The sequence below is a fragment of the Mesitornis unicolor genome, unplaced genomic scaffold, assembly GCF_000695765.1.
Source record: "Mesitornis unicolor isolate BGI_N332 unplaced genomic scaffold, ASM69576v1 scaffold50082, whole genome shotgun sequence".
Taxonomy (NCBI): Eukaryota; Metazoa; Chordata; class Aves; order Mesitornithiformes; family Mesitornithidae; genus Mesitornis; species Mesitornis unicolor.
In genome coordinates, this window is record NW_010172194.1 from 19,001 (window position 1) to 32,656 (window position 13,656).

Consider the following 13,656-nt stretch of genomic DNA (forward strand, 5'->3'; position numbering starts at 1 on the left):
ATGTTTAGAGACTTGAATAAACTTCTCCTTCGCTGTCTTTTTTTGAAATAGTGTTAGTGTGCACAGACTTCCTTCTGCATCTGTGCATGACAGGTTGGTGTAACGGGCAGAAGTGCACACAAATTACATTTTAGCCCGAGTGTGACTTCACGCTGAAGAGCAGAAGCCAGACAGTGGCAGTATGACAGCCTGAGTGACAGGTCAAATAAAATTTGTACAGCTTTTTTACGGAAGATCTGCTGTGTTTGAAGGTATAATTCACAAATAAGACAACCAAATTCAAAGAAAGCAATGGGTCTAACTTACTTGATCAATACTTTCCTGGGAAACCTGAAACTGGTCCATGGCCGCAGAGTCATCATCATCTTCCAGCAATAACTCAGGATTGTCAAGAATAAACTACAATAAAACAGATCAGAATAGAGCAGTAGCAATACAGTACTCCTTGGCATGGATCTGTATTTAGCCCAGTAGTTGATATAAGGAAACTTCAGTCAACTTAAAGGGTATCCGAGTCATCAGGTCAGGAAGTGGAAGTTCAACCATTACAGTTCAGAAAAGGTAGCCATGAACTAACAAATACAGACTATAGAAAGTGAGAATCTGCTCAACAGTAAATAAAAAAAGCAAACTCTTTTTTTGTACAAAAGTACTGCTCCTGAAAATCACTTACCTTAAAGGCTTGGTCCAGATTTCCTTGTGTATTATGAAGAGCTACTTGAGCAGCTCTCTCCGAGTAGCCCATACTTTTCAAGGTATTCATGTCTTCCAGACGCTGCCTTCTTTTAGCTCTTTCCTCCCTCCTTATCTGCGCCTTTTCCTGCAAGAACACAGCCATTACAAAGCTCCCCTGTGCATATGGGGTTTCTTGGATTTACTTCTTTGAGTTCGAACCTCTTTAGGATTTTTTTTAAAATACAGACTGTGCTGCTAGACACTCGTTACTAAATAAAGTTGCATTTCCATAAGCTAGAACTACTGCCATACTTCCGCTCTGCAGATGGGATCTTATGCTATCGCAGCTATTACAGGCCCTGTGTGGTAAGTGATAAACCCGCTTGGCAGATGGGCCTGTAGACAAGACTTGCCAAGGACACAGTCAGAACCAGGATGCAGCCAAGGAGCTCTGTTCAGCCCTCTCAGCCATTTGACTTTTCTGTCCACATTTCACTGTCTCAAGTCTAGAAGAACCACCTCAGCATACCAAATGTAACTTCAGGCACCTCAGATCTAGACAACACTGTCTTCACTTTAGCACAGAAAAATCCTCCTCTCCTCCTGGATCTTCCAAGCCCAAAGCCATAATACAGGGCAGCTTGATGGTTACACTCATAGCACTTTATTGTGCAGCCTCTTGTCTTTCAGACCAGCCAAGCCCAGGAGTGACAACTTGATCATGGTGTTTTTATTGCCACTGCTGAGCAGCAAACACTGGTGCAAAGTCTTCCTATGTGCCACAGGTGTCTGGCTCTCTCATCCCATCTGTTTTGGGACAGAGCTTCCCTCATTAAGTTTTGGTTTCAAACTTGTGGCAACAGATGCCAAACTGTCAGTTACACTAACAGTGCCAAAGCAGGATAATTAAAGTCCTTAATTTAGCACCACGTTGCATTAGTCACACAAAACATGATCTATGGACAACCCCAATTAACATGACCCTTGGTCTAATACTGTCAGTGCGCCATACCTCTCTCCTGTTGGAGATAAGATTGGCAGCATGCTCCACATTCCCATGGCATGCTCGCAGGGCAAGGCGAGCTTCCTGTTCAGAGAATCCCAGGAGTGTCAGGCGATAAACTTTATCAGGATCTATGGACAGCTCTTCATATAAATGAGATGCCTGTATATAGAAAGAACAAAATGATACTACTTACACTGTTGTTAACAAACAAACAAACAAATGCCTCCCCATTTTTCTGAATGAGCAAAGAACATGTGCAAGACGAAGCCCAGACACAGGAGCTAGTGGAAACAACTCAGAAGTTTTACCTAATGGTGTCTTACCTTCTGAATATACTCAGCAGCCTCCTTTTCTCTGCCACTGTGGTAGTGTCCTATCCCTTGAAGGAGGTAAAGCCGCAGAAATAAAACCTTCTCACGACCATAGCTTCCCTAAAGAATTGTTTAAACACGGAGGGAGGGCAGTGTGGGTAGAAGCAATGATACAGCATGAATTCATTATCAACAGAACACTTCAGACATTTAAAGAAGACAGTCACTGATATACGACACTTAGAATGCAGATCAAGTAGCACATCTCAAACACTGATGATGTCCGTGCACACAGACACACGTTTGCCGTGACCTTTTCGTCAAGCCCAATGCTCTCACTATGCTGCTAATTACACAACTAGATTACAAGCTAGGGAGACATGAGAAAAATTTAAGCTTCTAAAAGTCAGTCTGGTAATACTTGAACAGTAACTGAATACATGCAGGGAAAAAAGTCACCCCAATTAATTAAAAACCAGCATACTTTGATATCAATAAGTCTTTCATGGTTCTCCCCATAGCACCTCTGGAAGCATCTGTGAGCTGTGGTGAGCTTTTTCTCTGCATCATCCAGGCAGTCCAGCTGCTCCAGGCGGAAATAGCACCACACGATATCCAGCTGCAGGACTGCGTAATTGTCAACGGTATTCAGCAGTTCTGTGCTGCACTCACTGGAAAATAAAACAATTACTTTGGTTTTGGGGAGAGGTCGTTTATTTCTTCCACACGCTAGCACTGATGAAACAACACGCATACTCACATGTTTGAGAAATCACACATTTCTTATTCAAGGTAGCAAACTGAGGTTAGTGAAACGTTATTAAAGCATTGATCTCCCATCATAGTCACTAATGCACAGGACACTAACAATAGCGTTACATATCAAAGAATTACAGTATTCACAACTCATTTTGTTACTATTTAACACCTCTTGAAAAGCAGAATGAAATTAAACTCTGTGTAATCTTTGACAGAGAAACTGTCTTCCTCAGTGCACATGAATGTGCCAAGCACTGTGCTAATCTTCTTGCACATGCATACAGACGAGAGAAACAGATGGGGACAATATTACTTTTGGGGATCTCAAAAGAGCAATTCAAGGCTCTGACTGCTGACAGGAAGCTACTTTACCTGCAGAAGCCCTGGTATGGTTATTGCAAGAGCATCCGTAACCATCTCTCAAGCTAATGAAATTTATAGCCTAGTACATGAATATTGACAGTTTCTGTTTATGTTGGTATGAAAGACTGAGTTGCCCAGTAGCAGTATCTCTTTCAGCTGTGCTACATGAAGCCACCTGTTACTGCAAGTCAGAGCCTTTGTCTGCTGTTTCCCATCTGCAGAGGGGAGGCAAAGTCGTCCCCGGCAAAACAGGCTCTGATTTATACGCACCCATAGATCCAATGCTGTTCCTGTATCTGGTTGGCAGCAAAGGAAAGAGATACAGACTCAAAAAAGGTTCTTACCAGAAGTGTTTATCAGCATCCAACAAATATGGCAGTGCTATTTCATATTCCTTCTTCTTCATCAATGCTCTGCCCTTCTCATGATAACCCATTGCCAGCACAAGAGCCTAGAAAAAAACAAATTGAGACTTGTTTTTACAGAAGTGAGGTGGGGAGGTGCAATTAAAATTAAATATCTAGGTAATCCATTAGAGCCCTTGCTCTTTCTAGAACAATACTATTATATCAGTTTTGTGAGAGCAGAATTACTTCACATCATTTCATACTTCTCTCCCATTTTCTAGTGTCAGATATTGTCTAATTAAAAGCAGTGAATGTTACTGACCCATGAAATGTTGCACCAAGTTTATTTTAATGATGCAATCCTAGACAGGTTTTCAACTATGAGTGATAAAAAGCTAAACATTTTTCTGGGTGTTACATTTCCTAACAGCATCAAAATTTGTTTTGCTTTGCTATTACAACTATCTTGTAAAACCTAACGATTCACCTCCTGCAAAACTGCAGAACTGAAAATTAAATTTTGAATGTGGCAGGAACACACTCTAGTCCTACAGTATGACAAACAAAAATATAAATATTATTTCTGGATAGAAACAACCTGCAACGTTTCCTCTCACCCATGTTCAATACTGATGAAATCCTGTGCACTTGAACATTTGCTGCTTTAATTCTTTGGGTGAGTAACTACTTTTCAGCACCTCCTCAAAATACGCATTGTGAGAATGGACAGTTGTTATTCCAGTCCTCCAGAAACTCCAGATGAGGCAGAAAACACCGCATGCCTCAGAAGAGGCTAGGGCAGCAGTTAGCACATGTTGAAACACGTTCATTTCTTCCCGAGTTTTTTTTTGTTACCTGGTATAATTCCAAGTATTTGTAAAGATTTTTATTTATCCTCAGAAAATCCAGCAATTTTAAAAAATAGCATCTGTCACTGTTCCACTTCCACAGTGAACATCTGCTATATCACTCCTACAATGCATGTACCCAACTGAAGTTGTTTTCAGTTGAGAATGCAGAACTTTCTTGAATGGTGAAAAGATGTAAATTTTAGAGCAGTCATACTGTAAAAGATCTCAAAACTATTTTAAAATAAGTCTCATTTTGAATTTCCAACTGAAACTGAGGCCTAAAGAACAAGTTTTCATGTTGCCCTAAGGCACCCAAAATTTAAAATATGCGCTAGGATATAACAGAGTTAAAGCCCACCTTAAAACACAAAAATAAGATGCAGACCACACAAGGGTCAGTGCAAGAATAGACCTGCAATTAGATCACCTATCAGAAATCTGTCTCTAGATGACTGAAGTACACCCAATTGTAGAGTTGTACTTTAATTTAATTTCAAAATTATTTCCATTAAGCAAACATCTAATAGACCTAGGATTATATCCCAAGAAAGTCTGACTATATTTCAATCCCATATTTGAAATGCTCCACAATGTGATTATTACCTTAGTAGCTTTACCTACTTTTTTAGCTTGAGGAGGAATCTCGATTGACCTTCCAGTCTGATTAGCTATATCTAGATAAGGAGTAGAATCTGGGTCCAGGTACTCCTCTGAAAGACAAGAAAAAGCAGTTCAAATTTTAAGTATCACCTTCAACACAGTAACTCTGCTGTCATAAGATTATGTCAGTAGGTACATCGTTAAACAAAAAAGCAAACAAACAACAAAAATAATCAGAGTTACATATAAAGGCTGCACGTGTGGGTTTTTTGGACATATCTACTAAGAGCGGCCCTGATCAGACAAATACGAGGAACTTTTGGAAAGGTTACTGAGGAAAGGGCCCTATTCATCCAGAAATTTAGACACAACATTAAATACTACATGAATTGTAAATAATTTTATGCAGAAGACAAAACACCTCCATTTCACATGATATAACATTTGAAATGCTTTATCAAATAAAGCATAGAATATAAACCCCTACAACTGAGGACAGCTGATAAAACTGACAAAAAAAATACAGCTCAGTGTTTTTCTTTCCCCACATCTTTAATGTTTATAACCAAACTATCAATTTTGTTTTCACTTCCATCTGACTGAAAATCAAAAGATGCTTTTCTTGTAAACAAAAGACAGTTAAGCAGGAATTTGCTGAGATTAAAAGCTTCTGCCCTGCAATTTTTCCTCAGATGAAACAAAAGGGTTGTTAAATCATTTCTACACAGAACCTTCAGCTTGTGAGCCCATTATGGACTCCACTCCATACTCTGGCATTGTGCTATAACTGACAGTTAGTGGTAAATACCTTAAAGAGGCCCTACACAGGATTCAAGTGCTGGGGTCTAAATTATCCCTTAAATCCAAAAAAGGAGTAACTTCTCTCATTTGTTCAAAATCTGCTATTATAGTTAGAAACAGGCTGTCACTGACCCTTAAAAGAAGCTTTGTTCTGGTATTTCTGCATTTGGCAGGAATTCATTAAATACTCAGTTTTACAGTTTCTTGTTTGTGGATTTTTGAAACAATAAACTAGAGAAGTGATTTAAACACATCATCTAGCAACACAATTCACAAACGCAAGCTCATCTGGAAAAATTATTACTTTTAAATTGGCTACATCCCTTTAACCTAAATCACAGTTGCCAGCAATCAACATCAAATGCAATGAGAACAGAACAGCCACATTACAGATGAGAATGACAAGCGAGCTGTTCTGCACAATGAAACCATGGTTACCCACAGCCATACCCGAGATAAACTACAAAAAAGTGTGTAAGACTTATATTACATTATTCCACTGTGCTTATGTCTACAATAAGTTTAAAGCCTGTTCTCAAGAGCTGTCAGTCCCTTAATTGTCAAGTGTCAATTAAATAATAATTGATTCATATTATATTCCTCTTCAAGTACCAAATGTTTTCTAGCATTCTGGTTGTGTAAGAAGAGTTAGAGTGGAAGACAAAGTTTTAGCCAACTTAAAATCCAGTATTCAAGTAGGCAGAAACCTAGGAAAGTAAAGTATAAAATGAAATCCAGCCACAGCACAGGCACTCTTCTACTTTGCAATTCCCCTGAGAAAGTAATTTTTGATGCGCAAGAATTAATGAGCGCCCAACTGCCCAAAACTCCATCAAAAAACCCCAACAACCCCCCTTACCTCTCTCTGCTAGAATTTCCAATCCCTTCTTAGTTCTCTGCATCTTGTCATTTATTTCTTTTTCTTTCTTGCATTGAAGTTCTTCTTCCTGAACTTTTCTTTTAGTTTCCTCATCACTCTGTTCCAGTTGAAGTACCATCACTTTTGCATTGTGTGTTACACCCTGGTCTTCAAGGGTTTTGCCTGCAAAACGGAGTATGATAAATGCAAGCCTAATATTCTATGTGTGAAGAAAGACCATTTTACATTGTACTGCCGTTATGGGGGGCAGGGAACCCAACACCCACAAATAAAACAACCTGAACAGCCTCTTGCTCACTGATACAGTACTGATAACTACAGTAATTACTCAAGGACTCAACCAAAACCTCTGCAAATCACTGACATATTCAGCAGAAGCTCAGAAATTAGAATCAGACTTGCAACTCAAAAGTGCTTTTTAAATGATTGGTATGTTTCTTTGCTTACTTTTTTCAAAACATTTGAAAAATACCATTATCTGTTTCAGTTAATAGATCTTCAGGAAAAAACTGGAACAACATGTCCAGGATCATAACCACAACAGTAACAGGACAGAGGAACTGGGAATTGGATCTGAGGTCCTGTTGCCAATCCCATGGCTCTAATTCTGACATATTCTAAGGGAAATAACTACGTGAGGCTGCTTAGGCCATCAATAAAGAGAAAGCTGTTGTCATCACTTCCCACATGTCTGACAAGTTGACCATGCATAAAGCATTACAAAGTTTTTGAATGTACTTCTATACATGTTTTTTAAAGAAATTTAGGGTTTCTCTTAAACGTGCATTTTCAGTGTTTCAACACTTGAAAACGGATTTTCAACATTTATTACAGGATTCCTTTAATTGCTCCAATTCTAACAATTTTGATCATTATTATTTACTGTGTTTCCTGTAGAACAGAACCTAACAAATATAATCGCTATTCCTTGGGAATTTCTGAAGTTAACAGAGCTGCATGAATTTTTTTTTCTGACAATCAATTAACTAGAAAATTATCATAACAGTAGACTCAACTAGAGATACATACCCAGGTCAAGCTGCTTCTTATTTATGATTATTTTGATAGCGTTTTCTTTTAATGCATGTTCCTGTGCTATCCTGTGAAATAAATAATTTCATCCATGAGTATAAATTTGTAAGGTTACACAATATTTCTGTCAGAATAGAAATAAAAATTAAAAATGAGTATGCTCATAAGTGGCTTAAAAGCTTCTGCTATAAAATGCTGCTATAAGATAACATCAGCAGAAAGCTTTGTACACCATATAGGGAAAATCTGGGATGCAGAAAGGGAAAAAGCAAAAGAGACAGAAAAAGAATCTGGTTTTATTAGGCTTACAAACAGAAAAGGAGGAGAAGCTAATGTTCACTGTTCAGAAGACCTGCCTAGTTACAGATCTGGCATGGTGATCACTGGTGTTTTCTCAGGTACTTGCTGGGGTTTTACACAGCTCTCCTCTTCCACAGTTGCAAATTTCCTGTTTTCTGTCTGTTAAATTACAGCTTCTTACATGAAGAACTGCCCTACTGCAACACTGAACATCCTAAACATATATGCTAAGAAAAAGCTTAAAACAAACAAATAGTGCTCTTTTTGTCCTTTTCTTAGCACTGTAATACAGCATGCTCCCTCGTTAGGTAAAGACCAAGGGTGATTATACTTACTGCGATCTGAGCTCCTTGCCTGTGATGCACAAGTTCGTTTCCAGTGGGATTTTCCTGCTCTGTAGTAATCACATTGGGTGGAAGAAAGGAGGAGAGAAGGAAAAAAACACATGATATCAAGATATTTTGCATATTCATAATCGATTGTTTCACAACAACAATTTATTTTTCAAATAATAATCATGTTAACAGGGTTACGGTTGGGCATACATGGTAGTAATTTCTGGGCAGGGAGTCTTGCTATACAGTGCTAAAGATTAGAACTATAACAGCAGAAGATTCAGAATTAGATAAATCTAAATTCAGAACCAAACAATTTAAACCAACTTATTTAATTATGCACTTCCAATCTTAACTCTGCTTTGTAATTACACCACTCACCTGTGACTGGTTAAGTTATGATTAATTCCTCTAAGTGCCTCTGGTCTCAGATTAGATAAACTGGAATTTTAAATTAATTTATTCCCCTATGCCCAGAAGCATTATAAAGAACAATTATGAAACTATTTATTTGTTTTAACTGCATGGCAATCACTTAACACCCTCTACCCTTTAGCCCATCATATGCCCTGGTAATTATTCTTTCCACTGTAAAAGAGAACAATTCTGATTGTGTGTGTTGGGCTTTGCAAGTACTGAATTTAAAAAAAATCTTTCTGAAGCATAGGTCACTATCTAAGATCTTCAGGTAAAAAAAAAAAGTGCCCTTTTCCAGAATGAACATTCACTTCTGCTGCTAAGAAGGCTAAAGCCTCTAAGTGCACCTAAATAAAGAACTTCCCTTTCATCAGAGTGGATGAAGACACACAGCACTGTGGAAGATGCTGCTCCTGCACGTGATCAAAACTAGGAAGTGACTGGAGACAGCTGTTGTGCTTGCTAGAGACTGTTCTTAAGGAGGAAATATTCCCAGCTAAGAGGCTTTGTTCTAGTAAGAACTCAACCCAGGGCCTGCTCTCTGTCCTGTGACCAGCCTGCACATCACACTTCACATCCATAAGACTGAATCCTCTCAATCTTCAAGGCAAAGCAGCTGTATCCAAAATACCATCCGAGATCAGCCCCTGGCCATGTCAGCCCTCACATTGTGCCTGGGCATTGCCGTGCAGGTACCAGGGGCCAGGCTAAGCTGCATCAGAGTCAACACTCACAGCTACACCGTATGGAAGTCCACCAAACAGCAGCCAGCCTGTCCCCACCTGTGTTCAGCTGAATCTGGTACAGTGACCAGTCTGACACTGATGTCATGAGAGTCACATTCTGGTGTATTTCATGTGCAAAACTAGAGGCTGAAGCCTGGCATCGAAAGTGCGAGACAATTCAGTTCTACCTTTGTGAAGCTTTTAGGAGCCTGACTTGGGATTCATCTGTTCTCTCCTATCACAGCAGAAAAAACCTGCTTCTCATTTTCAAGCTCAAATGCTGGACATACCTATTTTAAAGCAAGTTTAGTTAGCTGTCTGCACTGGAATAGTTACACAAGGACCATTTAATCACTGTAAGAACACTGCCACATGCCATGGTTAAAAGCTAGAGTTCTGTTCAAAGTCACCAGCCATACATGGCCTAACATGACACCAAGTTCAAGTTGCTTATTGGGCTTAAAGGGATTTTTTTTAAAAGAAAGCTGTCATTTAAACAATAGCTGTAGTAATAGTGATATTCATATGCTAGTTCAACTTAAGTTATTCTACAGCTGGAAAAATACATCAGCTCTTTACTGCTAATATGAGCAGTTACATCAGAAGGAATCAAACTGAACTAGACAGACACTTAAATCTAATTTAGTCTTCTTAACTGAAAGATAATTCCTCATTAAATCCTAAAGGGAAGACAATTACTGTTCCCCCAATATTATATTCCCACATACCTGGGAAATGGATATATACCTACATAGTTTCCCCTCCCCTCCTACTTTATATACCTAACACAGATCTCATGCAAAACACCTGAAAAAGCTGAAGAAGTGAAAATATTTGCATCAGATACGTATCTAGAATTCAAAAGGCCAAAGTAAAGCTACTTATCCTGACTTTTCTGCAATGTCACTTACTTTTCTACGAGGCAGATATATATCAAGCCTTGCAATTCCAGTCACTTTAAAATTTTCATTTCCTGTTCCACGCTCAATCGCTTTACACCGTATTTCTTCAAGCATGTTCTCTGTATCATTCTCATTGATATTCAGCTTGGATGAGTATTTTTGAACAAGCTCCTAAGAAAACAGCAAGCAAAACTGGGAAAGTACACCAGCAGTATCACATGGAAGATGCATGACATCAATTCAGAGAGATTATTTACCTTCATCTCTTTACCAGCTTCTTTATTTTCATTTGTATATGGTGGTTTCCATAGCTGAATTTTGTCCTCTCTTAAGTAGCTTGTCAGTTTTGCTATTAAGTACTTCTTTTGAGCCATTCTTTTAAAACAAAAGCACAATTGGAAGGGAAAAGAAAGAAAAACAATCAATCTTTTAATATTACTTTCCTGTACTAAATAATTGTACTTTTCCCAAGAAGTTTAAGTGACGTTTTGGAATTCTGCAAAAGAAGTTAAGCATAAAAAGCATTTGGTATATTTTGGTGGGGAGAGGAACCTAAATTCAAACTATTATAAAAAAAATGGGAAAGGAAGTGAAACCTGGATTGGAGTAGAGATAATTCAGCAGCCCCCAGCCTATTTTAAGGCAAATTAAACCTTTCTCTGACCCCTCATACAACTGGAAATTACAGAAGGTGTCAATTCGTCAAGATCCATGATTCAGTTCTTTTTCCCTGCCCCAAACAGGGTTGCTTAATCTCACTTCCTCTAAAAGGTGTCCTTGCTGTACCGCTGCCTTCCTGCTTCTCCTACTTCCCTACTTTCACAGCCTTTCTACACCGGTGGATGGTTGAACATGAATTATTGCTCTCTTTGGGAGGACAGAAAAGTGTCAGGAGGGACTATCTCAGACCTAAAAGCTCCTTCACAGGATGACCATAAGGTGAAGCCTGCAGCCATCCAGCAAGGTGAGATCAGACATGAGCACAGAGAGATCTACACCACCCCTCCCTGATCTCAGTCATTTGTCAAGCACACAAGTTTAACAGTATCACAAAATGGTACTGTAAAATTCTGGTTTCACAAAGATGGAATAACAGGGTGCCACTTCTCAGCCCAAAGCAATGTTTTTCCCACTGCAAAGCGAGAACAGGGACAGGAGGCACAAGCAACGTAAAACGCAGAGGCTGAGATTAGAGATAATGTGTTCTGTAAGTCTGCACCAGGCACTAAAGGTACCCATCAGTGGGGAGAGGATGACACTGAGCTGAACAGAGCGGCTCACAGGTAAGGGCTTAGGCAGAATTCATCTCCACAGGTTATTACTCAGCTCAGAGAAAGCGGTAATCTCTGAGTGAATCAACTTGTCACTGAAAACAAAACCCCAAGAAACAGGGAAGGCAGAAAAGGCAAGGAAAGGGGGGTGCAGTGACCTCAACAGAAAAACCAAACCAAACCAAACCAAAGAAAATCTATGTGCATATTAAAGCACGGGAGACTTTTGGCTCTTGCATACCGGTAATCATATGGAATAAGATGTCACTTAATTTAAACAGAAAAGCACTTAAAACATTGGCATATATGCACTAAGGTTGGCATTGAAATTTGATTAATCACTTTCACTTTTCTCATGGAGTGGTTTCATCTTCTCATTCTTGTTTATCAGCACATAGCTCTCAGGAGAGAAGGGGACACAAAAGAACCACCAAACATTTCTATCCGTTTTTCCAGTTCCAAAGGCCATTCCTTGCTCAGAAAAACACAATGAGAGCAAAAAACCATAGGCAAACATCCAAAGTGTGGTAAGTTGACTGGTTAACTTTACCTCAACCTCAGCTTCAGTGAGCTACAAAGAATCTTTGGAGCTGCAAAGACAATCATCTGACAAAGCCAGAGGGATTAAGTGAGCAAGTGGATGGTTTAACAACCCTTCCTGTCTGACCGCTGTAATGCGCACAGCGTCTGTCCAAACCAGGAGACACAACCCTGCGTTGTTTTTCTTGCTGGGGTGATGTCATTATTATTACAGGGCCAAGTCAAAACATGGCATTTACACAGCAGAAAGTAACAAACATGCTCAGTTTTCAAAAGACTGCATTGAAGTTATTAATGCAGCTTTGGCCCTTTTCCAAAACTCGCCGGGCAATTCTCGTGAACAATCTGTAACCACCATTTTCCTACTTTTAGGTTATGCTGAAGAACCCTTTTATAGCTATAAGTCCACAAAAAAGGTATCAGTGGCTTTGGGGCACCCAGATAAAGTCTAAAATTACAACCTATGCTTAAGACTATGAATTGTAAATACATTTACAAGGGACATTTATAAACTGGTCATTCATCTTTTTATCAATACTGTAAGTCTGTGATTTCTTACTAAGCTGTCAGAAAACACTACCAAAGTCTTCAACTGAACTCATTCTTTCTGACCCTTTACTAAAAAAAGAAATTTTGCTTTCACAAACACAAAAGCTATCATTTGAGATGTAATACTTCTAACTTTTACCATAATTTCCTGCTTCACCATAACTAAATTCCAAGAGAATCCTTAGCAAAACCAATTCTGACTTCCTTTTCCATAGGCCAACACCACAAGCACTCCTGACACAATTTCACTTTCGGAAAGAGTTTAAAGGACTTTCCTCAAAGCGAATTTGAGCAAACAATCAGGGGTATTTCCCAAGGGCCATTTTGAATGCAAGACTGAAGTTTTTCTAACTAAAATGTCACCCTCTAAATTCAAGTAGTCTTACAGATGACATAAGAGAAGACAATTACAGAAATACGGTTCAAAAGCCACAGTTTTGAGGGAACGAAGCAAGGTGTTGTGGAATGGTTTACTACTAAAGCACTAAACATTATTGTTTTCCTAAAGACAAGGAGGAAAGCTACTTGGCACAACTACAGTACCCCTCCTTCACCTATGGAGCAATGTGAGACACGGAAGCAGCCTCATGTGCAAACCCAGAGGCCAGCAAGTCAAGGAAAGGATGGAAATGCAAACCCTGCCAGCCCCAACCTGGGTCATCCTTAGGCCTCCCGAGGCGCACAGCCAGTCTCTCTACCACGACTGCACCGAGACTACCTGGACCACAAGCCACCGGTGTCACCAGGGGTTTTAAGCACTGCCACGATGTCGCTGTCCTTTCTAGGCACCTCCAAAGCTAAAAAGTACTCGGAGTGCAGCCAAAAAGTACTCGTGGGAGCGTGGGAGCACTCGGACACCCACAGCAGGAGCCGCCCATGATGGAACCAACTCCCGCTTCTCAGCGGGCAACCGCAAAGCAGCAGGAGGCGGCCAGACCGAGCAGATCCCGTGGGGAGGGTGCGGGCGGAGGGGCGCTCCCCAGCACACCGCC

General features: G+C 39.7%; 1 protein-coding gene across 1 annotated transcript in view; it reads right to left on the reverse strand.

Annotated features, from left to right (window-relative positions):
* Positions 1–10,681, reverse strand: part of NUB1 (negative regulator of ubiquitin-like proteins 1) — a 12,415-nt gene extending 1,734 nt beyond the window's left edge. The window contains exons 1-12 of the mRNA XM_010180295.1: positions 10,562–10,681; positions 10,314–10,475; positions 8,261–8,319; positions 7,623–7,693; positions 6,573–6,755; positions 4,934–5,022; positions 3,459–3,565; positions 2,477–2,663; positions 2,005–2,112; positions 1,688–1,840; positions 674–820; positions 307–399 (exon numbers count right to left, since the gene is read on the reverse strand). Of these exons, the coding sequence (XP_010178597.1) occupies positions 307–399; positions 674–820; positions 1,688–1,840; positions 2,005–2,112; positions 2,477–2,663; positions 3,459–3,565; positions 4,934–5,022; positions 6,573–6,755; positions 7,623–7,693; positions 8,261–8,319; positions 10,314–10,475; positions 10,562–10,678 (1,476 nt within the window). The 5' untranslated portion in view covers positions 10,679–10,681. The remainder of the gene's footprint in view (positions 1–306; positions 400–673; positions 821–1,687; positions 1,841–2,004; positions 2,113–2,476; positions 2,664–3,458; positions 3,566–4,933; positions 5,023–6,572; positions 6,756–7,622; positions 7,694–8,260; positions 8,320–10,313; positions 10,476–10,561) is intronic.
* Between the last annotated feature and the right edge of the window lie 2,975 nt (positions 10,682–13,656).